The sequence below is a fragment of the Trachurus japonicus genome, chromosome 24 (assembly GCF_045865225.1).
Source record: "Trachurus japonicus isolate A0001 chromosome 24, Traja_1.0".
In the NCBI taxonomy this organism is placed as follows: Eukaryota; Metazoa; Chordata; class Actinopteri; order Carangiformes; family Carangidae; genus Trachurus; species Trachurus japonicus.
Window position 1 is genome coordinate 4,296,339 of NC_140930.1, and position 25,129 is coordinate 4,321,467.

General features: G+C 41.0%; 2 protein-coding genes across 10 annotated transcripts in view; both read left to right on the forward strand.

Moving 5' to 3' along the window:
- Positions 1-12,227, forward strand: part of senp6a (SUMO specific peptidase 6a) — a 42,565-nt gene extending 30,338 nt beyond the window's left edge. For 2 of the 4 annotated variants that reach the window (XM_085770504.1, XM_085770505.1), the window contains exons 15-24: positions 415-623; positions 737-853; positions 1,487-1,609; positions 2,714-2,806; positions 4,081-4,448; positions 5,866-5,954; positions 6,057-6,163; positions 8,760-8,828; positions 10,197-10,347; positions 11,099-11,618. In XM_085770504.1, coding sequence (XP_085626630.1) covers positions 415-623; positions 737-853; positions 1,487-1,609; positions 2,714-2,806; positions 4,081-4,448; positions 5,866-5,954; positions 6,057-6,163; positions 8,760-8,828; positions 10,197-10,347; positions 11,099-11,407 — 1,635 coding nt within the window. In that variant the 3' untranslated portion in view covers positions 11,408-11,618. Of the gene's footprint in view, positions 1-414; positions 624-736; positions 854-1,486; positions 1,610-2,713; positions 2,807-4,080; positions 4,449-5,865; positions 5,955-6,056; positions 6,164-8,759; positions 8,829-10,196; positions 10,348-11,098 lie in introns of all 4 variants that reach the window. The other 2 variants (XM_085770506.1, XM_085770507.1) reach the window with 2 other exon arrangements.
- A 5,713-nt stretch (positions 12,228-17,940) lies between these two features.
- The window catches only part of LOC146961183 (unconventional myosin-VI-like), a 141,454-nt gene continuing 134,265 nt past the window's right edge, over positions 17,941-25,129 (forward strand). For 2 of the 6 annotated variants that reach the window (XM_085770963.1, XM_085770965.1), the window contains exon 1: positions 17,946-18,191. Coding sequence is in view for 2 of the 6 variants with exons in the window: in XM_085770969.1 (XP_085627095.1) it covers positions 18,819-18,824 (6 nt within the window). In the remaining 4 variants the exon portion in view is untranslated. Of the gene's footprint in view, positions 18,192-18,805; positions 18,825-25,129 lie in introns of those variants that run through there. The other 4 variants (XM_085770968.1, XM_085770967.1, XM_085770969.1 and 1 more) reach the window with 4 other exon arrangements.

Consider the following 25,129-nt stretch of genomic DNA (forward strand, 5'->3'; position numbering starts at 1 on the left):
GAAGAAGTAAAAGAACTTATCAAACTCCTAGCCAAACACATTTTATCTTATGCATAAATCACATTAAACAGCTGTAATAAAACAGGTGCAGCTTGTCCTAATAATAATAATAATAATTTATAAAATTATATTAGAAGTGGATGTTTTTAATCCTAAACTGGGCGGGTGGAGGAGGATGAAACCAGCGCCTGAGGAGACGAGGTTCAGGGAAAACAAAACCCCAGACATCACAGTTAGAGCAGGAGGTTTATTATGGAGACGGAGGCTGAATTTTTATTTGAATTAATCATTTTAAATTCTGTCGTTAATGAGGTTCAGATTATTTTTCAACCAAAAATATTTGAGGAAATTTCTAGAAAAATCAAAAATGACTGATGGTTATTCTCTCTGTTTTTCTCTCTTGTTTCTCTGCAGGCGAAGCCGCCACAAACTCCTCCCAGGACCCCCCTGTCGTCGCCGGTCGGGGGCAAGGTCGCTCAGGTCACGCAGGTTACCCCGGTAACGCCCGTCGCGATGCCCGTGCGCACGCGGATGTCCACGCGCCAACAGACCAGCTCGTACTTCGAGGACGAGGACGAGGACATGACCGACCTGCAGCCGACCTTCTCCGGACCAATCTTCAAGTAGGGCTCGCCCCGTACTCCGTAGTCCTCGTCCTCGTCGTCACGGTTACGGTTGATAGATGTGTTTGACACTTTGTTTGTTGTGTGTGTGTGTGTGTGTGTGTGTGTTGCAGGCTGATGGTGTATCCTCCTCCTCCAGCCAAAGGTGGCATATCCGTCACTAACGAAGACCTGCACTGCCTTAACGATGGAGAGTTCCTCAACGACGTCATCATAGACTTTTATTTAAAGTCAGTAAACTCACTTTTTATCCTCACAGTTAAAAAAAAAAAAAAAAACGGTAACACTTTAGATTAGGGAACACATATTCACCATTAACAAGGTGCTTATTAATATACATATAAGTAGCTACTAGCTCCTTATTAGTGATAATTAAGCACGTATTAACACCTTATTCTACCTCTATTACACCATGAATTAAGATTTTTCCTGATATTAACTCCTAATTATGGCTTATTCATTGTAAATTAATGCATTAATGCTACAGTATACTAATTCAGAGAGATAAAGGAAGAATTACTGTTCTGCCCCTGTACAAGGCCCCAATAAATAACCCACTGGTTATTCACATCATTATTCAGAAACAACAATGCATTAATTTACAATGAATAAGCCATAATTAGGAGTTAATATCAGGAAAAATCTTAATTCATGGTGTAATAGAGGTAGAATAAGGTGTTAATACGTGTTTAATAATTACTAATAAGGAGCTACAGTAGTAAGCTACTTATATGCATGTTAATAAGCACCTAGCACCTAATGGTGAATATGTGTTCCCTAATCTAAAGTGTTACCAAAAAAACATCTATGTGTGTGTGAATGAAAACTGACTCTTCTTCTTCCTGTTTTTGTCGTTTTCTCAGATATTTAGTTTTAGAGAAATTGAAAAAAGAAGATTCTCAGAGAATCCACGTCTTCAGCTCGTTCTTCTACAAGAGGCTGAACCAGCGGGAGCGGAGGAACGTCCCCGACACCACCAACCTGCCGTCAGTCCCTCAGCAGCCGTCACTTCTAACACAGCTTCCATCAACTCTGTTCACTCCGCTCCGTTCTGACCAGCACTGGGAATAACAGCGTTATATAAATAAACGGCGTTACTTTTTTCAGTAACAGTCATCAAAAAAGTTACTGTTTCCCCCGTTACAACACCGTTATCGTTACTGACAATAAAATGCATTGTTACTTGACTCATCCCACCCATCACACAATAATAATACACCTGTTAAAGTCATCGTTATATACACATTTTTTTTTCAGTCCATCAACTGGTCGGAAAAAAGCCGTTTATCTGGAACTAGTAAGTCTGGGTCCGTTGACTCGCTGTTTTGGTGAGCAGCCGGATCCAGGGTGAGAGAGAGGCAGGCCTTTCCGTCAAAATAAAAGCACCAAGCTAATAAAATGCGGTGAAACCTTTTAATTTAAGGAATATAATTTACAAGAAAGTCCCCGAGCCATTAAGTTAACCATTTGCTTTTATTTTATTACAAGTTAATGTCTATTTTATGTTGGTGAACACTTTTACTTTGGTGAATTTGGTGATTTCCGCATCCGCTAGAAGACTGGAACCAGAATGTAGACAAAATTCGGACCAGGCTCTTCTCCTCTAATAAGAAATAGGCCACAGGTTTATTTTTTTGCACGGATCACGTCTCATCAAACCACATCAATCAGCTCGGCCCTACACACAGGAAGTCAAATGCACCAGTAGTGCATCTGGTAAATTTCAAAATAAAACACAACAGACAAAACTTCCAATCGTAAAATCATCACTTTGTCAACATTAGTTTCACATCATCAGTCAGTCAGTCAGAGGGACCTGAAGCTCAACAGGACGTCATGGATAAAAAAATTTAAAAAATCATGGAGGTGGAAAAACATAATATTTTATGATAAAACACATCCAGAAAGTTAAAAAAAAATTCATCAGGGAGTAATGTTGAACAGCAAACAGCGATTCGTCAAACGGAGCTGAACCGATCGGAGTCTGAACGGAGTCGGTGGAAGTCGTGGTTAAATCAGTTTGTAGTTTATTTCTGTTGTTTCACTATTTGAACGTCTCTGTTTTTGTGTTTGTGTTTTTTTCTCTTCAGGATCCAGAAGAGGAAGCACAACCGGGTGAAGACGTGGACCCGACATGTGGACCTGTTCCAGAAGGACTTCATCTTCGTCCCCATCAACGAGTCGTGAGTCAGAACCAGAACCAGAACCAGATCCAGAAGATTTTCTGTGTGGAAAAAGTGTCAAAAACACATTTCATTGAGTTATTATGAGTCTCTGAGCACTGAACCAGATTTCATTTTCATTTTCATTTATTGTTTATTTGTTTGAGGACAGTGCACATTCATGAACAGTTAACGCCGTGGCATCCCTTAAGTGTGACAGATTTAGCTCAGAGCTAATAGATGACTGCTTGAGAAGAGACTTGTGCTAAAATAAATGAAAGTGTATAGGCCTGTAAAGCAAATGTAAAACTGGTCTCTGGATCCTAGATCTCTGACAGTATTAAACTAGGCGGGAGTGAGGCACGCAATGAGCATGGCATCGATAAGGGAACTGTTAAGCATAAAGACAAATAATGTTGATGGATTGAACCAATTGGAGCCGGTTCTCAATTCACATCCCTCGCTACATGAGCGATGGAGGTTCGGACGGTGGCACAACGTCACCGTCACCGTCAGCTGCTCATCTCACAACAGAAACAAAAGGTTCAGCAGTTTATTTCCTCTTTAGCTTCAGGTACATTAATCAACATGTCAGCCAGAGCATCTATGCTAACTCCGGCATATTTACATTGATGCTCTGGCTGACATGTTGATAATTCACAGCCGTTGTCCTAAGGCAAGTCATAACATACAAACAATATTCCAGTATACAAATAGATAAAACACAGTTTTACACAAAAAACAGGTCCCAATTCACATTAATTCGCATTAAGAGTCCATATAGAAAAATAGAAAGACAAAAGTTCTGGCTTGCTACTAACCACTGTTTGAGGGTCTTTTTGAAAGTGGTGTAAGTGGTACAGTCTCTAACGTAAACTGGTGATATATTCCAGGACTGTGTTCCTCTGATGGACACCACCATTTGACCAAATTTGGTTTTGCGCCGTTTATTCTAGAGGATTTTTTCAAATACGAGTCACTTCTGATAGAACGTCTAAGGGCCGAGATATACTTGCTGTAAACTACGCGTACGCGAGCTGCCGCGCGTATCCTGCGTCGCGTCACCTCGCGTCGATATGTGCGTTCGGTCGCAGGCGACGCATCAAACGGACGCAGGATACGCGCGGCAGCTCGCGTACGCGTACTTAACAGCAAGTATATCTCGGCCCTAAATAGAAAATCAAAAAGATCAGATCTAGGCAACAAATCAGAGTCGAGCATCGAGGCCGGTGGCGTGAAGACAAACTCTTCTTCCTCTCTGACCCGTCTCTATCTCCATCTCCGTCTCTCCTCAGAGCTCACTGGTACCTGGCGGTGATCTGCTTCCCGGGTCTGGAAGGTCCCGTGTACGAGCACAACCCTCAGTACCAGGCTGCAGCAGCGTTCCCGCCGTCGCCGTCCGCCGCCGGCCACCACACGGCGGCGGCTGCTGCAGCGGCGTTGGAGGAAGAGGAGGAGAACATCCCGGACCACTGCCGTCCTCTGTCCCCGGACAAGGACGGACTGGACAGCCCCCCGCCGCCGCCGCCGCCGCTGTCCCCCGGCGGCCCCGAGCGGCCCGCGGACGGGGACGTCGCCAGGGACAACGGAGGACAGGAGACGCTCGGTCACCCGGCAACGTCGTCCCGCAACGGCCTGAACGAGTCGGAGCAGCAGTTCACCAGTGAGCCCATCAATTATATCTGTTGATCAATAATATCTGTTGATCTGTGGTTGTAGATCATTATTCACTTTAACCCTAATACAAAGAACCAGTTTATGGGATGTAGCGACACCTGGTGGTCACTCACATTTATTTATTGAGATAAAAAGAGGAATATTATTCTCTAGGGACATAAATGATTGATTGATTGATTGATTGATTTATTGATTATTAAATTAAATTAAATTAATTCATGGTTTGAGTTTAATGTTTTCTTTGGGTGAAAACTAAATCAGGAATAAAATGTGCAAGATAATTTAAATAAAACGCCAAAACTTTCAGACAAAAACATACACAAAGCAGATTTTTCAACTTCATCAGTTAAAACATAATTAATTTTGGAAGATTTTTTTTTTAATCTCTGAATTGTGGTTAAAAAACTATTCATATATAGCCTACAGGGTTCCTATGCAAGTACGGAAAAGTAGGGAATTTGATTTTATACATTTCCAGGTCTGGAAAAGAATGGAAAATGTAAACTATTGAATGGAAATGTATTTCTTATCTGAGTTTGGTCTTATGTGAAGTTATTTGGGTCAATGATTTTGCTACAATCTCCTGGAAAATATTTGGTGATGACACACAAATTCAGAATAATGAAAACAAACGATTAATTGCATAATTTATTTACATGATATACATCTAATTACTCAAATGTCACAAGTCTGGAAGTTTGGGCTTGGAAAAAGTATGACATCTTGAAATTTCAAATGTGTAGGAACCCTGTGTATAATCCTATATATTATAGATATATATTATTTTACATATATTATCAGTTAAGCCATCTACGTTTAGCTTTAAATTGACCGAGTAACTCCAGATATAACACAACACAGTCATTAACACAGGTGTGTTTCTCTGTGTGTGTTTGTTTGTGTGTGTGTGTGTGTGTGTGTGTGTGTGTGTGTGTGTGTGTGAGTTTAATGTTTTCTTTGATTAAAAAACATTAAACAACCACATCAGGAATAAAAAGTACAAGATAATTTAAATAAAACACTAAAACTTGCAATCAATAACATACATAAAGAAGATTTTTACCTTCATCAGTTAAAACATAACTCATTTTGGAAGATTTTTTTTAAATCTCTGAATTGTGGTTAATTTATAAAACCATTCAAATATAGCACTTTATATTATAGATATATATTATTTTACAGTTAACCCATCTATGTTTACTCAACTCAACTTTATTTATAGCACTTTAAAACAACCGTAGTTGAAAACAAAGTGCTGTACATAGAGACATAAAACAATTAAAAGCAATAAAATAAATAAAACAGACCTTAAAACAGTTGTTTCATTGTTTTTAAAAGCAATTAGAAACAATAAAACAATATAATATTTCTCTATGTGTGTGTTTCTGTGTGTGTGTTTCCAGGTGAGCTGCACAGAATCAGTGTTTGTTACAGTTCAGGAAAAGGCGACGACGACACGTTCACCTTCTCCGACGACCAGAGCTCCTGTCAGGTCAGAAACACGCCGCTCCTCTGTTTGTTTCTTTATTTATCTGTTTATCTGTGGTGGAAGGTCAAAGGTCACTGAGCCTGACTCCCTGTTGTGTGTCTGCAGGACGAGTGCAGCGAGGACGGGACTCTGGCCGAGGACACGCTGGGCTCAGACTCGACGGCGACGGCGACAGCGGCAACGTTGGTCTCCAAAGCAAACCTGTGCAAACAGTGAGTGGAGTCGACCTGCGGGGGGCGCCGGCGCTCCGCCTGAGGAGACACGGAGGAGGAACTCATGTTTATATCACAGTTTTTCTCAGTTGGTTTGGCTCGTTTCTCTAAACAGAAATTACCTTCTTAAAACTCTAAGATCATTTGGCAAAACAGTGTTACAGTTCAACACCATAGATCACTTGTAAAAGCTCATCTCTCTCTCAAAACAGTTCACTTCATGTGTCAAAACTAAATTTCCTTCTCATACAAACAGTCAGTTTCTCCAAAATGCATCGTCCCTTTAGCAAGTCAAAATGTTTAGAGGTTTTGTCACTATGGCAGAGGAGCTTTGAAATATCCCTCATGTCCTCCTCTCAGTCTGAGCCCCAATCCTTCATTGACAATAGTTACTGGACTAGTTTGTTTTTTTGTCTAGCTAACAGAATACAATTGTGTATAAAACTGAAAAAATAAAAAAATAAAAATAAAAACAGGATTGTAGGGTAAAAGTAGCTTACAAGATTTGACATCACACATGACACGCACTCTTACTGTCAAGAAAAGGCAGCCATTTTTATTCACACGTAAAGTAACTTCCATTCATCAGAGAAAGAAAATGTATAGGCTACAGCATAATATACTGTAATATAAACACATAAAACAAATACAAGGACAATTATAAGTAGCCTATAGTGCTGTAAATAAATGGTTTTATGTTCTTGACTAATTTTGACAATTGAACAGACTGTTGTGCATGTGACGACTTATAGAATGAAATGAGGCGGACGTGTTTTGGAGAGAACAACCATTAGACTGAGAATCAACAATCAGTTTAGATCAATAAGATCTATTATCTTGGACATTGTGCTAACTGCAGGCTATTTGTACTTAATCATTTGCAAAGATGTACGAAGACATTTGCTATTTGATGAAATGAATGAGAAATACAATTCTGTTGTGAACAGTCACCAGGTGGTTTGGAGGTTTGTCCATGTTGTTTTGAAAATGTAATTTCTGTTTTGAAAATTGAGCCAAACCAATGGAGAAAAACTGTAATAATAGAGGGGGAAAAAAATTTGATCTTAGATGTTTATCTGTTTATCTGCTTCGACACTTTGAATGAACTTTATTCGACGCTCAGACGAACGTGTTCTGACCTGAAGATTCTCAGGAATTTAATTAACGATCTGAAACGTCTCTGTTCAGCTCTTTGATGCAGAACGAGTTCAGACTGAAACTCATGGTTGATCAGTTCCTGCTTCGGTGTTGATGAGAGTTGACTTTTAAAGGTTTTAATGACATAAACACGCGTCAGTTTTTAAATAATATTTTAAAAAAATAGTGATGTTGGTAAATAATAGAATTGAAGTGTTACATCAAAACAATAAAACCATTAAAATTTAATTGAATAATAGTGTTGTAATCCTCCAGACCAGTCAGGACCAGAGCTGCAGTGATGTCTTTTTGTCTCTGTGTCACTGTCTCTCTTTAGTTTCTGTGATGTAATGTGTCAAAAATGTTTTCAAGCTGTCAGTTTGAAATATATTTTATTTGAGTAGACTTCAGACTTTCAATTTCTTCATAACTAATCTTCAACAATTCAAGTAATTTCCAACCATTTCATACAGCCTCTTCAGCTTCTTACATGTTTTAGTTTTACTCTTCAGATATTGTTTCATCTTTTCAAGATTGATTCAGAAATTACTTCACTTAATTCAGCATTGTTTCAACAGTTTATTCAGCTTCCAGATTTCAGCATTCACCCGTATTTCCTTCAGGAAATGCATTCTCTAGTTCAAATAGTTGTAGCCTACTAAAGTCTCTGCTTGTGTTAAACCATGGTAACAACTTGGTGTCACCATGACAACAGTGGGAGGAGACTTCAGCAGGTTCGGTGCTGTGTTCTTCTCTTCAATCCTAACTTTATATTTACATTAAACATGGTTTAGATTTTAGATCGAATCATCTTTTCTTTTTTTTAAACTGAGGAGGAATAATGTAAATATCAAGACACATGGTTATTATGAGGACTGGGACTGGATACAGTCTTGGTCTTGGTCTAGACTCGGTCTCAGGTTTGATGGTCTAGACCAGAGAGTTCAAGGGGGTCCCCAACTTTTTCTTGAAATTTTACCACTTTTTTCTAGAATTGTTAAACTTTTTTTTTTTTTTTTGATAAATTTTTTTTTCTTATTTGAGAAATTGTACCACTTTTTCTAGAAAATTTTTATTTTTATTTTTATTTTTTGAGAATTTTACCACTTCTTCCTAGAAATGTTTGAACGTTTTTGGAGAAATTGTACCACTTTTTTCCAGAAATGTCTCTATAATATTTCCAAAACTTCATGCCATTGGACCTAATTTGAATGTACAAATTCAAACAAATATTTGTGTATTTCTGGTGTTTGCTTCAAAATTTTGTCCAATGGGGGTCCGTGGTCTAATTTGTGTCAATTTAGGGGTCCTTGTGGTAAAAAAGTTTGAGAACCACTGGTCTAGAGTACAACACTATTAAATGAATATCAATTAGATCTATGAAAGTGTGTGTGTGTCAAGACATTAATGTTTTTATATTATAATATTAATTCATCTCTCTCTCTCTCTCTCTCTCCAGACCCTGTATTCTCATCATGGACTCTCTGCGCGGTCCGGCTCGGTCGACGGTGGTGAAAACGCTCAGAGAGTGAGTTCAGATCAGATTCTACTAGTGGACACAAAAAAACTACAATCACTTCCTGTTAGGGAAAGGAGGGACACACACACACACACACACACACACACACACACACACACAGACACACACACTGATGTAACTCTCCTCCTGATGTAACAGGTTTCATGAGTTGAGCTTCACAGACACAGTTATGTAACCAGCTGCATCAGCTCATGTTTTATCTGCTTCACTTCCTGTTTGATACGTCACCGTGTAAACAAAACACCTGGTCTGAGATCAGCTGTTTGTTTAAGGATAAAATATCTCAACAGGAAGTAGTCAGGGTTTTTATTTATATAGATTTAATCAGTATTATTATTATTATATATCCATCATGGAGGGAAAACTGTTTCTGTAGCTGCAGCTGGAAACATCCCAAGTGTTTTTGAGACATGAAACTGTTCAGTTTAAAGGCATACGCCAACATTTTTTTTTCCATGTCTTGCCTCACTCCCGAGTCCATGACCAGCAGATAGACACCATCCTTTCCACTGTGTGTGCAGTAACAAGGGAGATAGAGCCGTATCGCCCGTAATTAGCTTAGCTCAAACACTGGAAGTGTATAGGTAGTGTTAGCCTGCCTCCTACCTGAGCCGAAATCCGCAGTCAGAAGCTGATTTCATTTTAGCTCTAAACTCTGTAAATATATCACTTTATCCACATTTCAAACATGTTTAGGTGAGAAAGTAGCCGTTTAGATCAGCAGTGTGTCGTTAATTTGTCTAAATACCAGCTGTTTACTATTTTGTTCGGACAAATTCGGCGCCACTCAAGCTAGCCGTTGTGACCAACGCACTTCCGGTTACTTTCACAAAATAAAACACCCGTTGCCCTTTACATACAGAAAACCATGACGATAGAATTTGTGCTTTTACTTTGAAACAGGAAGCTAACCTACCCTCGATGTAGCTAGCTTGAACCAAAACAAACCGTCTTTGCTTGAACCCTCCGTTTTGACCGATCTCGTCCCGTTACCGGCATTTGACCGCTCAAGATGCCTTACCGGAGAGTTTTGTCAGCTCTGAGACGAAGATCGGCCCGCCGGTTTCCGTTTAGAGTTGCTGAAGAGTTTCTCTGATGACTTTAGGTGGAGGCAGGCTAACATACCTATACACTTCCAGTGTTTGAGCTAAGCTACCCATACACTTCCAGTGTTTGAGCTGAGCTAATTACGGGCGATACGGCTCTATCTCCATGGTTACTGCACGCACAGTCGAAAGGATGGTGTCTATCTGCTGGTCATGGATTTAGCAGTGAGGCAAGACACGTAAAAAAATGTTGGCGTAAGAAGAAACGTGTCAGAGCTGCAGCCTGAAGCCGTGTGTGTGTGTGTTTCAGGTACCTGGAGGTGGAGTGGGAGGTGCGTAAAGGGGCTCAGCGGAGCTTCGGGAAGGACGTGATGAGGGGCTCGAGCCCCCGAGTGCCTCAGCAGGACAACTTCAGTGACTGTGGAGTTTACATCCTGCAGTACGTGGAGAGCTTCTTCGAGGTGAGAGTCACTTCAGATCTAATCGATTAATCGTTTAATCAACAGATTAATCAATAATGAAAATAATCAGCCCTAATATTTGCCCTGTCTTGTTTTGCAACTGGGTTACACTGCAAAAACTCAAAATCTTTCCAAGAATATTTGTCTTATTTCATGTCTATGTTCTAAAAATTAACTTGTTTTTAGATCATTTTCACTTGTTTCAAACACATTTTCACTTGTAATAAATAGAAAAATCTGCCAGTGAAAGCAAGTTTTTTGTGCTTGTAATAAGGAAGAAAAACTTGCTCCACTATCAGATTTTTCTACTTATTTTAATTGAAAATCTGCTTGAAAGGAGGAAAAAAGTGTCTAAAAACAAGCTACTTTTTAATGTGGTGAGTCTTATTTTAAGTAGAATGAGATTTGTTTTGACTAGAAATAAGACAAATATTCTTGGTAAGATATTTTAGTTTTTGCAGTGTGGTTTATTTATGTGTCTTCAGTGATTTAAATGACCTCTTAAATGTTTTTTATCTGATGTTGCAAGTATTATTCCCCTGAAGCAGTTGGACACTGTGGTTTCTAAGAAAATAGATGGGACAGTGTGTATGTTAGGGACTATATTTTCAGTGGCGGATGAATCCAGCTCAGGTTCTCTAATGGTCTTCCAGGTCTGATGTTTTACTACATATTGTCCCTCCTGAGCTTCCGTAGATGACGCTCCTCGTTTCTCCCTCCTCCTCGTCTCCCTCGTCTCGTCTCTGTGCAGAACCCGATCCCCAGCTTCCACCTGCCGGTCAACCTGTCGGAGTGGTTCCCTCAGCAGCGGATGAAGACGAAGCGCGAGGAGATCACAGAGCTGATCCGGACGCTCCAGGCTCTACAGGAGATGGAGCGGAGCGGCATCGCCCCTTCGCCGCCGCCGCCGCCGCCGCCCGGCCAGCAGCAGCTCGACGCCACCGCTGCCGCCGCTCCGAGGCCCGGATCGCCGGAGGGGGAGGAGCCCGAGATCGAAGAGACTTCTGGGTCGTTGCCGATGACGACGACCACGACGACAAACTTTCCCATCAGCCCCTGAACGCACCACCACCACCACACAACCCTGACCCTGATTGTACGCTGCTGGTTTCACTTCGATGTGTCTGAAACAACAAACAACAACGGTCCTTAACTCTCCCTCCATTAACCACAACACACACAGACACACACCTACACACATCTACACACACACATCATCATCAACACACAACACACACCTTTAAATTTGTATTGAATAAAACATGACGTGTAAATATGCTGGAGTTTTTCCGCTGCCTTTGTAATTTTACTGTTTTATGACTCATGATTCATTCATTCATCCATTAAGTTATGTTTTCATAGATGTTCTTCCTTCCTGTGGAGAATCTGTGCAGAAGATACTGTTTCTGCTCTTGCATCGTTTTCTTTTCTAAAGCTTCACACACACACACACACACACACACACAGTGGCGGCGGCGGCGGCGTAGAGGACGACAGTTGCCGACCGTCTGGACAAAGAAAACACAAAGACAAAAGTTCTCAGAGAGTCACATAACGTAGTTCAGTGCTTGTTGTGTCTCTTCCGTGTCGAGTTGGTGGGTGAAATCTTTCAGCATTAAAAGCAAAACGTAGATGCAAGAGCACTTCTGTCGCCTTAGCTTCTTCTTCGAGAGTGTGTCTGTGTGTGCGTAAGTGTGTGTGTGTGGTTATTTAAAAACCCGAGACTCTTCATTATGAAAGCATTAAAAGTGTTTATGTACAGTTTTACTGAAGAAGAAGGAATTAAAAAGTTCAAAGAATCACAGATATCTGAGACGTAGCATCAAAGTGTTTCACGTAAAAAAGAAACGACTAATTAAAAAAACTTGTTTACACTGTTCACATGTTTGATTACATGTTTTTTTGTGTCTGTTTCATAAACTAAATACAGTCAATAAGAGTTATTTACTAAATAAAAATAATTTTAAAAAGCACAATACAAAAACAGATTCAATTCAACATAAGAGCTCAGAAATATGAATAAAATATTAAGATGCAACACAAACAAGGTGTGATGTATAAAACTGAAGTAGAGCACAAGGAAAAACTGAAAACAAAACAGATGAAATAGAAAGAAAAAGTATAAAATGTAATTAACGTTTAACATTGATAACATAACATAATTGAAAATGGGACAAAAGAGAAAAAACATTGAAAATCTAGATTTGTCTTCATAGTTGTGTACATAAATCTAAAGTTACGTTAATATAACAATAAAATACAATTAGGATGCAACACAATTATGTATAAAAGTTAAAGCAGAAGTAAGCGATCCGGTCGTTTTGGCTAATGCTGCGTTCCAGGCAGGCTTTTGAAACCGTAAATTACAGCTTCAAGTCACGACTTACGACTTTGTAGCGTTCCAGGCAACCCACTCGTGTTTTTCCGACCTGTTTTACCGGTGAAAGTCACTATAACGGCCACTCGTAACTTCTGACCCGTGAACTCGCACCTGATCGAACTGGTACGACTTCACAGGTCGGAAAAACACGAGTTACGGGTTGCCTTGAACGCACCATAACAGTCCTCGTCCCTGCGTCACCACATTCAGGCGCATCCCTTGGCTGCACACACAGAGAGGACTGCCCCTTTATGCCGTTCTCTCTCCTCATTGGATAAAAACTCTAGGATCCGAGAAAAGTTTTCTCCTGGGCTCAGAGCAGAGCAGAGTGACTGACAGACCCGTGTTTCGGTCCAAACACTCTATGTAAGTGATTGCTGTCGGAAGATATAACTATTTAAGACTTATATTAACACAAAAATATCGCTTACTTCTGCTTTAATATAACAATAAAAACCTGAGTTTCTTGTCTCCCAGCAATAAAACACACGATCATGTTCCAGGTTTTACTTCTTTAATTTACAATAAACCAGAAACGTCCCCTGTTAAAGTTAAATATAATGAGATGTAGTATGTAACACAAACAAGGTGTTATGTATAAAACTGAAGTAGAGGAAAAGAGGAAAAACTGAAAACAAAACAGATTCAATTCAACATGAGACCTGGGAAATTGAAAGAAAAAGTATAAAATGAAATGAAATATAATAAAAATGTAGCACAATTGAGTTCTTTTCACAAAATTTAAATGGGACCAAAGAAAAAATGACATCGAAAATGTAGATTTCTCTTCTTAATTGTAAATCCAAATCTAAAGTTACGTTAATATAACAATAAAAACCTGAGTTTCTTTTCTCTCAGTAATAAAATACATGATCATGTTCCAGGTTTTACTTCTTTAATTTACAATAAACCAGAAACGTCCCCGTTAAAGTTAAATATAATGAGATGTTGGTTTATTTATCGATTATTTACTTTGATATTAAAGGGATAGTTCAACATTTTGGCAAATTAGCCCATTGCCATAATCGCTATAGTCATAGCAGTAGGTTTGTTACCTTTATTTGTCGGTGCAAGCGCTCTGTATTTCCCTCTAAAACAACTCTGTCTGGTAACGTTGTGTTATTATCTCATAGCGTGGTGAATGTGCAGGTCACAACTTGTCCACCAGAGCGTTGTGGAGTTGTTGGATTGTGTATTTGATGAGTTTGATGAGGGAAACCAAGAAATCCCATGAGCCTCCGTAGCGTAGCTCTGAGCAGCTCGCGGCTCTGCTCCGCCGTTCTAAAAATATCTTGCACCGACAATTAAAGGTAACAAACCTACTGCTATGACTATAGGGATTATGGCAATGGGCCAATTTGCCAAAATGTTGAACTATCCCTTTAAAGTATATGTTATAGGAAATGAAGGAGAAGAAGGAATATAAAGTTTCAGAGTCTGGTCATGAATCTGAAGCCACATCAGGACAGAGTTTGATGTTATTTTGTCTTATTGACCGACCACTGGTGGTGCGTTTAAGTGCAGCAGCGTCTCAGGTTGTTGTTTCATGAAGCTGCTCTCGGTTTCCATTGTGGCGTTGAGAGGTTTCAGTCAGCGTCGAGTTACCGACTCTAAAACATTCATGACTCTTGAAAAGCGTTTAGTCGTCTCACTTCGGAGCTCTTCACTGTGAATACTCACATTATTAAAACATGAAATATGAATTAACTGCCTGAGGGGATGATGAGGTGGTGGTGTGTTCAGGGACCTGGATGTGAACACTCACAACAATGATTGAACTTGATGGAGAGAATATAAACACATGGTTCAGTTTCTAGATGTTAATCTGGGCTGAATGAATGAAATATGATAACTCTGAACTGAACCATTATTTTTAAAACAGGGGGAATTGGTAGCCTATGTTGTTATGGGGTTGAACAAAACTGGGGGACATGATAAAATATGGCTATTTCATAAATAATTGTTATATTTTTTCAGATTTTTGTTTTGTTTTGTTTGGGTTAAAGCGATAGTTCAACATTTTCGCAAACTGGCCCATTGCCATAACCCCTATAGTCATAGCAGTAGGTTCGTCACCTTTAATTGTCGGTGCAAGCTATTTTTAGAACGGCGAAGCAGAGCCGTGAGCTGCTCAGAGCTACGCTACGGAGGCTCATTATGGGATTTCTTGGTTTCCCTCATCAAACTCATCAAATACACAATCCAACAACTCCACAACGCTCTGGTGGACAAGTTGTGACCTGCACATTCACCACGCTATGAGATAATAACACAACGTTACCAGACAGACTTGTTTTAGAGGGAAATACAGAGACTGCTTGATGAAAAACTGTCCCTGAAGGCAACGCGCATCAGCGGTTTTGCATGAATCTTTGCAAGAAATCCCATGAGCCTCCGTAGCGTAGCTCTGAGCAGCTCACGGCTCTGCTCTGCCGTTCTAAAAAATAGCTTGCACCGACAATTAAAGGTAACAAACCTACTGCTATGACTATAGGGATTATGGCAATGGGCCAATTTGCCAAAATGTTGAACTATCCCTTTAAGGTAGTCAGCAAAATTATTTTAAAAATTAGGTCAGTTGCAATTTTTATTTGTTTTAATTTAAATGAAAAAGTGACTCTGGTCAGCAGGGACATTCGGGGGCGAGGGCTTTCATCTAGTAGGCTACTCACCCATATGGGCCTATTTTTTTTTGTTTTGTTTTGTTGTTTGTTTTTTGTGTTTTTATAACCCAAATATATGTGGATCTATTGATGTATGGCTTCAAAATGGAAAAAAAAGAAGTTATTTTAAATCTTTGAGGTAAACCTGAGGGACTAACGATAGCTACCTGTGGCTAACGGAGAAGTTAGCTTACAAAACCAACATTCAGTCAGCAGGTCTTCTCTGGAGGAGCGTCTGGCGAGCGAGACGAGTCAACGTAACAAAATCTTTTCATTCACAACAACATGTTTTTTTTAGTCTAGTTTGGGATTCCTAAGGTTGTTTCTTGCTTTGCATCGTATCCATGGTGATAGCGGGATAGCTGTAGCCATGTTAGCGTAACACTTTACGAAGGCCCTACTTGTAGCTAGCCACGTTTTGCTAATGCTGTAAGAAACATTGCCAGTTTAGCATCAAACTTTATTCTTTTAGACTTTTCTCTTTTCTAGAATAAATCAACCTCATGTTTTGACTCTATTTTTTTATCACTTCTTGCCTTCTAATGAAGTTAGCAAGCATGCTAACAGGCTAATCTCTACAATTTCCGATACCGAGTCAGCTTTTTCTGATGTTTGCTGGGGTGTAGCATTACCTCAACTTACAAACTACAAAGGAGTATTAAGGCCAGCCAAAAAGTCAAAAAGCAAAAAAAGCCGGGCGATAAAAAAAAAAAAAGAGTCAGGCAAAAAAAATTGGGATTTTTTAAATTTTTAATTTTTTTTGACTGATTTTTAATTTTTGCCGGATTTTTAATTTTTATGTTTTTGCCGGATTTTTTTTATTTTTTGCCGGATTTTTTTATTTTTTGCCGGATCTTTTTTTTTTATGTTTTTGCCGGATTTTTTTTATTTTTGCCGGATTTTTTTATTTTTTTGCCGGATCTTTTTTTTTTTTTCTTTTGCCGGATTTTTTTTTTTTTCCCTTCGTTTGACTTTTTATTTTATTTTTATGACTGGCGCTAATACTCCTTCGTAATAAACAGCTGCTGTTAATTGAGGTTTTACCTGCAGTGTGATTGGGTGGTTGATTTAAATATAGACCCAATCAATTAACCAATCAATCAACAGTTGGAGCTATAACATGCTTTAGCCTGGAAATGTGAATGATTTGTGCGACACGTGTAAACGTTGCTCCACACTGAGCAGCAGCAGCAGACACAGATTAGCACCATTGTTGTCGTCTTTGACATTATCCCAGATAATCCTCCACCTTCCTGAGGTTTATTACTGCTCAGTGTCCAACACACACACTGAGAGCTGACATAAGTGTGTAATGGAAATTAGACTAGATTACTTTTTTTTTTATTGACATGAAATTGGTTGCAATCCCATTGGTGCAGAAATAATAGGCCTACAACAAAGAATAAGTAGTAGCAATAGATTTAAAACTCTAAAAGAAGTAGTCATCTTGTAACCATTTCACAGCTCATCATATTGAAAGATGTTGGTATTTTTGTTCTTTTTGGTGCAAACTACTGAGAAAGGATAGATGAAGATTTTTGATTATTTTTGTCATATCTTTATTATCTTTTATTGTCATTATTGTTAGCTCTTTATTATTAGCTCTATTAGGGCACCCACTTTTTTTCTCGTTATCAATAAATTCACAATATTATCTATGATTTCAACTGTATCTAACTGTGTTTACATAGTAAATGGTTATTGCTAATTATATTATTTACAATTTATTTAGTTTTTGCTAATATTTTATCTTCCAAAATGTTTAATTTACACCAAAACAATATGTTAAAAACCAACTTGACAACAAACCAGATTATCAGCAAACAAATCAGTGATCAAAAAGCCACAGTTTGACACTGTATTGGATTAAAACTAAATGTTGTATATCTACTTGGTTTTATTTTTCAGTCTGTTTAAGCGATTTGATTTTTACAAAAGGTGTTATGTTATAAAGCTTGATTGAGACTCAGCTCTCTCTTGTTTCAGCTTAACTCTGTTTTTAGTGTTTTGTTTGTTTTTATTATTATTATTATTTATATGTTTTATGCTTCTTTTTTTAACGTTTTGTCTTTATGTAAAGCACTGATTGAGTTGCCTTGGTATGAAATGCGCTATATAAATAAAGATGCCTTGCCTTGCCTTTATTATTTTCTTAATTCATATTTTCAATATTTATAGGCTATTTGACAGTAATACATAGAGATAAATAAAAAAAACTGACACACACAAACGACAAAACACAAGCAGACCAAATCACACAACATTACACAAAGAGGGGGAATATAATTTTTTTTCTATTTCTTTATTATTGATTTCATTTATTTCGTGTTATTTCCCCTGTATAGTATATCAGACCTGCCCTGGCCCCTGCCCCAGCGGGGGCTGATGGGGGCTAATGTGTCCCACCTTGGGATGCCCCTGTTGCCCATCAGACCGTGGGTAACAGCCGGTGAGAAAGAACAGCTCCCTCCCTCCCTCCCTCCCTCCCCCCGGACAGCGCCCCCTGCCGGGACACCCGCCCCAGTATTTACCCCTCCCGTGACGTCACGGGGGCCAGTTTCCCAGGATTGCTGCGGGAGTCGGAGGCTGCAGGGCGGGGAGAGTGCGGCCCAGACACCGATCATCTGGACTGGAGACTCCCGGCGCGGCGTGCGGACGTGCACCTTTTTATTTTTTATTTTTTATATATATAATCTATCAGGGATATTATTATTTTTATTTTTTTCTAAAGGAAAAGAAGACACCGTTTCCCAGAAAGCACCTTGCGGAGTCTCCGGGAGCTTCCTTCCACTCAAGACGAGGTAGGTACAGTCACACCACCGGCTTCATGCACCGCAGCGGGGGGAAAGAGGCGTAGCACGCCGGGGATGGTGGCTCTCAGCCCGGCCGCAGCTCGCAGCAAACACCGGTGGTAGCAGCGGTAGCAGCGTCCCAGCGGGGCCGGGGTTAGCAGCCCGCAGCCCGGGGAGGCTGGCAGCCACACGCCGCGGAGCTCCGGAGCTACACGTCAACACGGATAAATCCCTCACACGGCTGGGATTATTATTCACCCAGTCCACTCCAGACTCCTGCACCACCATAATTACCCCCTCACTCACCGGTGGAAACCTCGGTGATTTTATTAACATCACCTCCTCGATCCGCCGGAGCTTTGTCTGCAGCAGGAGCAGGAGCAGAAGGAGGAGGAGGTGGAGGCTTCGTCCAAACCTCCGCCTCAGTTAAAAAGCCTGTAAATGAGATTAACCTCCAGAATAATAGGTATTATTGTGAATAAGCAGCTTCCTAGCTCTCTTTAACAATAAGCCACATTTCCTCCCCGGAGCTGCAACTTTTCTCCTCCTTCATGCACTGAGCCGGCTGCACAGGGCCGGGGCAGCAGGAGCAGGAGGAGGAGGATGAGCCGGCAAACTGGGACAAAAAGTTGGATTATGGAGGTATGGTGGTGCTGCTGTGGGGTTTATATAACAAGCCGAATAACAGATGAGTGTCTGCAGGGTTAGAAAAAAGCGATGAGTCATGGTTCGGAGTGTGTTTTAGCGTCTGACAAACGATGTGATGGTAGAATCTGCAGCGGAGTGAAGGAAGGCGGCTCTCTCTTTGCAGCAGCAGCAGCAGCAGCAGCGGAGGCTACATGAGCATGTAGCCGAGCCTCGGTGCCTCAGAGGCGGATTAAAGACCGAGACAGAGCCGCTGCAGCTGCGTGGAGGGGCCGGACATGATGATGATGATGATGATGGGAGATGATGGTGGAGAGAGATGTTGTAGTGTGGTTGTTATTGTGCAGCAGATTTCACAATAATATGAGCACGGCTGCGGCCTGGCCTGCACACACACACACACACATTCATGCATGCACACACACACACTAACACACACACTCCTGCTGAGCCTGGGAAGAAGAATCAATGGACATGGCTTTGCATAAGAAAAAAATAAAAATAGAAGCAGCAGAGAGAGGAGGGTGGATGATGTTTCAGCCATGATGGTTGAACATGATGGTCATGGTGATGGTGACACACACTGTGCACTCTGCTGCTGTGTTGTTGTGTTGTTGTGTTGTGTTGTTGCAGGATTATATAAGAGCTCTCTCTCTCTCATTGTGTGTTTGTGTTTGTGTTCTGAGCCGGAGCTGAAACCTCTGTCGGCTCATGACGCTGCTTTTTAGTTTTAGTTTTATTCCTTTTTTTTTTTCTAAATCCCTGTTGTTGTTTGTGGTGAGATCTGTAACACCTGTGGTATTGATGATGATGATGATCCATTGGTGGCCTTCTCCTCCCATGATGCTCTTGGCCTCTTCAACCAGAGCAGAGCAGAGCAGATGAAGGACTTTGACTTTTGCTTCATCTTTTTATGACACAATTAAAACACACACTCATGCACACACACAGCCTACACTGGTATCATGACCCAACAGGAAACGTTGCTGTTCTCGGTGCGTTCAGGAACTTCAGGGATCAAAGTCCTCTCCAGGAAATGATCCTCGATCATTATTGGATTAGTATAGTTGGATGTTGAGCTTTTCTTTTTCTTTTTTTTTGTTCCTGGGAAGCTGCTGCTGCTGCTGCTGCTGCTGATGTGGATGTCGGTGGTCGTGATGCGTTCAGGCTCCAGCAGCAGCAGCAGCAGCAGCTCAGCCTCAGTGTCTCATTGAAGATCAGCTCTTTATGTGCGTCTTGATCCGGTTAAATGATCCCTGTTAACACGAGCTGCAGCCTGAGGAGACGAGTCCAGTTCACAGCAGGAGGCGACTGGAGGCCTCAACACACACACACACAGTCACGTCCTGCCTGTAAACAGCTCCTGTGTTGTGTTTAAAGGTTGATAGTTCACCCAAAATTCAAATTTCACTCATTATCTACTCACCCTCATGTCGACTAAGAGCTGTGAGAAGTTTCAGAGTCCTCCTGGCCTTCTCTGAGTTACAGGGGGGTCCGCGCAACAGTATTTGTCCATATAGGCTACACTGCAAAAACTCAAGTATCTTACCAAGAATATTTGTCTTATTTCTAGTCAAAAATGTCATTTCTAGTCAAAACAAATCTCATTCTACTTAAAATAAGACTCATCACATTAAAAAGCAGCTTGTTTTTAGACACTTTTTACTTCTTTCAAGCATATTTTCTCTTAAAATAAGTAGAATACTTTAGAAAAATCTGATAGTGGATCAAGTTTTTCTTCCTTATTACAAAGCACAAAAAACTTGCTTTCACTGGCAGATTTTTCTACTTATTTCAAGTGAAAATTAGTTTGAAACAAGTGAAAATGATCTAAAAACAAGTTCATTTTTAGGTGATGATTCTTATTTTAAGTGAAAAGAGTTTAGTTTTGACTAGAAATGAGACATTTTGACAAGAAATAAGACAAATATTCTTGGAAAGATTTGGAGTTTTTGCAGTGTAATGGTTGTCAATGGATACCAACTTTCTTCGTCCAAAAAGACACACCAAAAAAACATCCAAATACCTCCATACTGCTCGTCTGTAATGTCCCTCTTGTATTGAAGCCCCAACATGAGAAATTGTTCAGAAAAAAATAAAATAAGTCTATATTTTAAGCTTGTTTGTTGCGGAAGCTCCCAGTGTCTCAGTTCACTGCTCTTCCTGTGTCGGCGGAACAATTTCTCATGTCGGGGCTTCAATACAAGATGCACATTACAGACGAGCAGTATGGAGGTATTTGGATGTTTTTTTGGTGTGTGAAAGTTGGTATCCATTGACAACCATTATATGGACAAATACTGCTGCGCGGACCCCCCCGTAACTCAGAGAAGGAACGGAGGACTCTGAAACTTCTCACAGCTCTTAGTCGACATGAGGGTGAGTAGATGATAATGAGTGAAATTTGAATTTTGGGTGAACTATCCCTTTAATGGAGGCTCGGAGGAGGAAGCAGCTGCTGCAGAAGGAAAAAGAGTGAAACTATAAGGAAGTCCAGTCCAGTCCAGGAATCTCCAGGAAGGAGGTTGTTAGAGGAGGAACAGGAGCTGAAGTGATGTTAGGCTGCCTCCTGTTGTTCAGGTTGTTGCAGCTCAGACAGAAAAACCTGAACATTTATATGAATAAACTTTATTGACAGGGACAGATGTTCAGGGACAGACAGGACTTCTTTCCTCTGTTTAAACAGAAAGGTTTCTGGGGCGTCGCGTGGCGTAGTGGTTAGAGCGGGCGCCCCATGTATAGAGGCACAGTCCTCGCTGCGGTCGGCCCCGGTTCGAGTCCCGCGTCGGGTGCCATTTGCTGCATGTCATCCCCCCTCTCTCTGCCTCCCCGTTTCCTGTCTGTCTCAACTGTACTATCTATAAAGGCATAAATGCCCAAAAAATATACTTTAAAAAAAAAAAAACAGAAAGGTTTCTATTTAGGAAACATTTAGATCTTTGCAGACGGAGGATTGTAGATTTTCCTGATGAGCTGTCGTCGTCGTCGTCACGGACATTTAAACACAAACAGGGTGGAGATGGAGATGTGTCGCTCTGTGTGAAGAATAGAAAATATGAAAGTTTCACTTCGGTTCAGTTTCAACCTGAGCAGCAGAATCTGATCAGTGTGATACAGAGTTAAAGTTGTTGTGATTTCACCTGGAGAAGTTGTTTTCTCCATTTGATTTTCACTGGAAACTAAAATGAGGATGATGATGATGAAGATGTGATGAACAAACACGTTTCCTTTAGGTCATGTGTCTCCATAGCAACACAACATGTAGCCTACAGTATGGCCCAGAGTGCTGCTGACAACATACAACAAATGTTGTGGCACATGGTTGAGTTTTCACCCGACTGTGTTGTGATGACATTCTGGTTGAATGTGCAGCTCATCCATCCATCCATCCATCCATCCATCCATCCATCCATCCACCCATCCATCCATCCATCCACCCATCCATCCATCCATCCATCCATCCATCCATCCATCCTGTTAACCTGCTTTGGCAGCATATTAAACGTAGGGTTGGGGATCCTGGAGAAACGTTTCTATCAGGCCACATTTTGAAAACACACATATCAAAAGTCCAAGCCCCTTCCCTCAGGAACACACAACGCTTGTTCAGTGTTGAGTTCACATCAAGGTGAAGCTGTGAAGGTGTCGCCCTCGCGGTGTGACGCAGCTTTCCGTGATACTGTGGCGTGTCACTGTGCAGCATTGCTAGCATAGCATCCAGCTCTTTTTAATGGCTCATTCACGTGAAAGGAAACCAATCAGCATCCAGCTCAGAGCTACATCACACCCTACCAGACTTCAGAGTGGAACATCGGCATCGCATCACTGTTATTGTCTTTTCCACAGTCGTAACTCGTTGAAGACTCTGATTGCGCATGCGTTTAGTGCGGTAGAGTGGTATGCTCAGAGGAGGGAGGTAGAGACGGCAGCTTGATTGACACATCACCATCCAGTCATCTTGAATGTCACGTTCAAGATGACTGGATGCACTGCAAAAACTCAAAATCTTCCCAAGAACATTTGTCTTATTTAAACTAAACTCTTTCCACTTAAAATAAGACTCATCACCTAAAAATCAACTTGTTTTTAGATAATTGTCACTTGTTTCAAACTAATTTTCACTCAAAATAAGTAGAAAAATCTGCCAGTGAAAGCAAGTTTTTTGTGCTTGTAATAAGAAAGAAGTGAAAATATGCTTGAAAGAAGTAAAAAGTGTTCAAAACAAGCTACTTTTTTATGTATAACTATATATGTATAAATGTACTTATTTTAGGTATAATGAGATTTGTTTTGACTAGAAATAAGACAACTATTCTTGATAAGATTTAGAGTTTTTGCAGTGTGGGGTTTTTACAGGATCGTCCGTCCCACAGGTGACTGACTTTTTTTCATTTTTGTGAAAAAGCATTTAAGTAATCGGTTGCAATCGGAGTGTGGAGAGGATTTCAAACAGTTTAGTAAAAAATGCTCCAGAATAAGTTCCTCCAACCCTCCTAGCTTTAATCTAGAGCCCTGACCATAACCGTCCATCATCATCATCATCATCAGCTCTGAGCTCCTGAACCACCGTCGTCGTTCACTCTCTCCTCGTTCCTGTTGCTGCTGCTGCTGCTGATGCATCAGTGGACCCCCCCTGCCCCCCCCTTTACCCCCCCCTCCACTCGTCAGCCTTTGTAATTAGTGGAATGTGAGCGGTGAATTAGTGCTGGCTGACTGAGCCCAGACCTCGGCCTCCTGATGGAGAGTGTCCACTTACAGCAGAGGGAGGCTGAGAGGGGTTTCCTGCTCCCTGGGGCAGGGGGGGGGGGGTTAGAGGGGGAGGGGGGGTAAAACATCCTGAAGGAGTCGACTCTGTTGTGTTGTGGTTCACTAACACACACACACACTTCACGTCAGATTACAAGACAACGAGGAGCGTAAACAGAAAGCCACGTGGAGCGGAGCCACTGAAAACAAACATCGTTGTCGTCTCTGCTGTGAAACATCTGGATATCACATGACCACATCTGTGTCTTTGTACCCAGAATCCTTTGTGTTTCCTGCTCTCAGCTCAGATTTCCTCCTCCTCACAGAGTCCCAGAGTCAGAGTGGTTTCACTGATTGTTTCTGTTTGACTTTTATTTTGAAAGACAGTTCAGGTGAATCGATCCTTTTAAAGGGATGGTTCAACATTTTTGGCAAATTGGCCCATTTTCATAATCCCTATAGTCATATTAGCAGTAGGTTCGTTACCTTTTAATTGTCGGTGCAAGCTATTTTTAGAACGGCGGAGCAGAGCCGTGAGCTGCTCAGAGCTACGCTACGGAGGCTCATGGGATTTCTTGGTTCACAATCCAACAACTCCACAACGCTCTGGTGGACAAGTTGTGAGCTGCACATTCACCACGTTATGAGATAACAGAGTTGTTTTAGAGGGAAATTCATGCAAAACCGCTGATGCGCGTTGCCTTCAGGGACAGTTTTTCATCATCAGTCTCTGTATTTCCCTCTAAAACAACTCTGTGTGGTAACGTTGTGTTATTATCTCATAGCGTGGTGAATGTGCAGCTCACAACTTGTCCACCAGAGCGTTGTGGAGTTGTTGGATTGTGTATTTGATGAGTTTGATGAGGGGAAACCAAGAAATCCCATAATGAGCCTCCGTAGCGTAGCTCTGAGCAGCTCACGGCTCTGCTCCGCCGTTCTAAAAACAGCTTGCACCGACAATTAAAGGTAACGAACCTACTGCTATGACTATAGGGATTATGGCAATGGGCCAATTTGCCAAAATATTGAACTATCCCTTTAAACGTCTGATGAGTTGAAGTGGTGATCTGTTAGAGACACAGAGGAGGAGAACAGATTTAAAGCAGAGGAAACAGTGAAGAGTGAAGTGACCACATCTAAGGAGGAGTGTGTTGTGTGTGTGATTCAGAGTGTGTGTGTGTGTGTGTTGTATTATTTTTAGCAGCAGAGACGTTGTCGTTGTGTTTTCATGCTTCGACCTCTCTGCAGCTGTGAGAGTCGAGTCGAGTCGCCTCACGTCAAGTCACGTCAACATGCAAATGAGCCCAACCCCGTCGTTATATCATTATGGTGGCGACTGGCTGGGGTAACCGTAGCAACAAGGGAAGGGAAGGGAGCAGCATGCATCAGATAGATCACATGTCATTGACCTTTGTAACACACAAGCTCAAGGCCTCGGGTGGCGGTGCAGCGCCGTCGGAGGAGGAGGAGGAGGAGGAGGAAGAGGTGTCTGATTAGAGACGAGACAATGACAGAGTGAAGTTTCCTCCTTCGCTTCAGGCTTCGTCTTCCCTGTA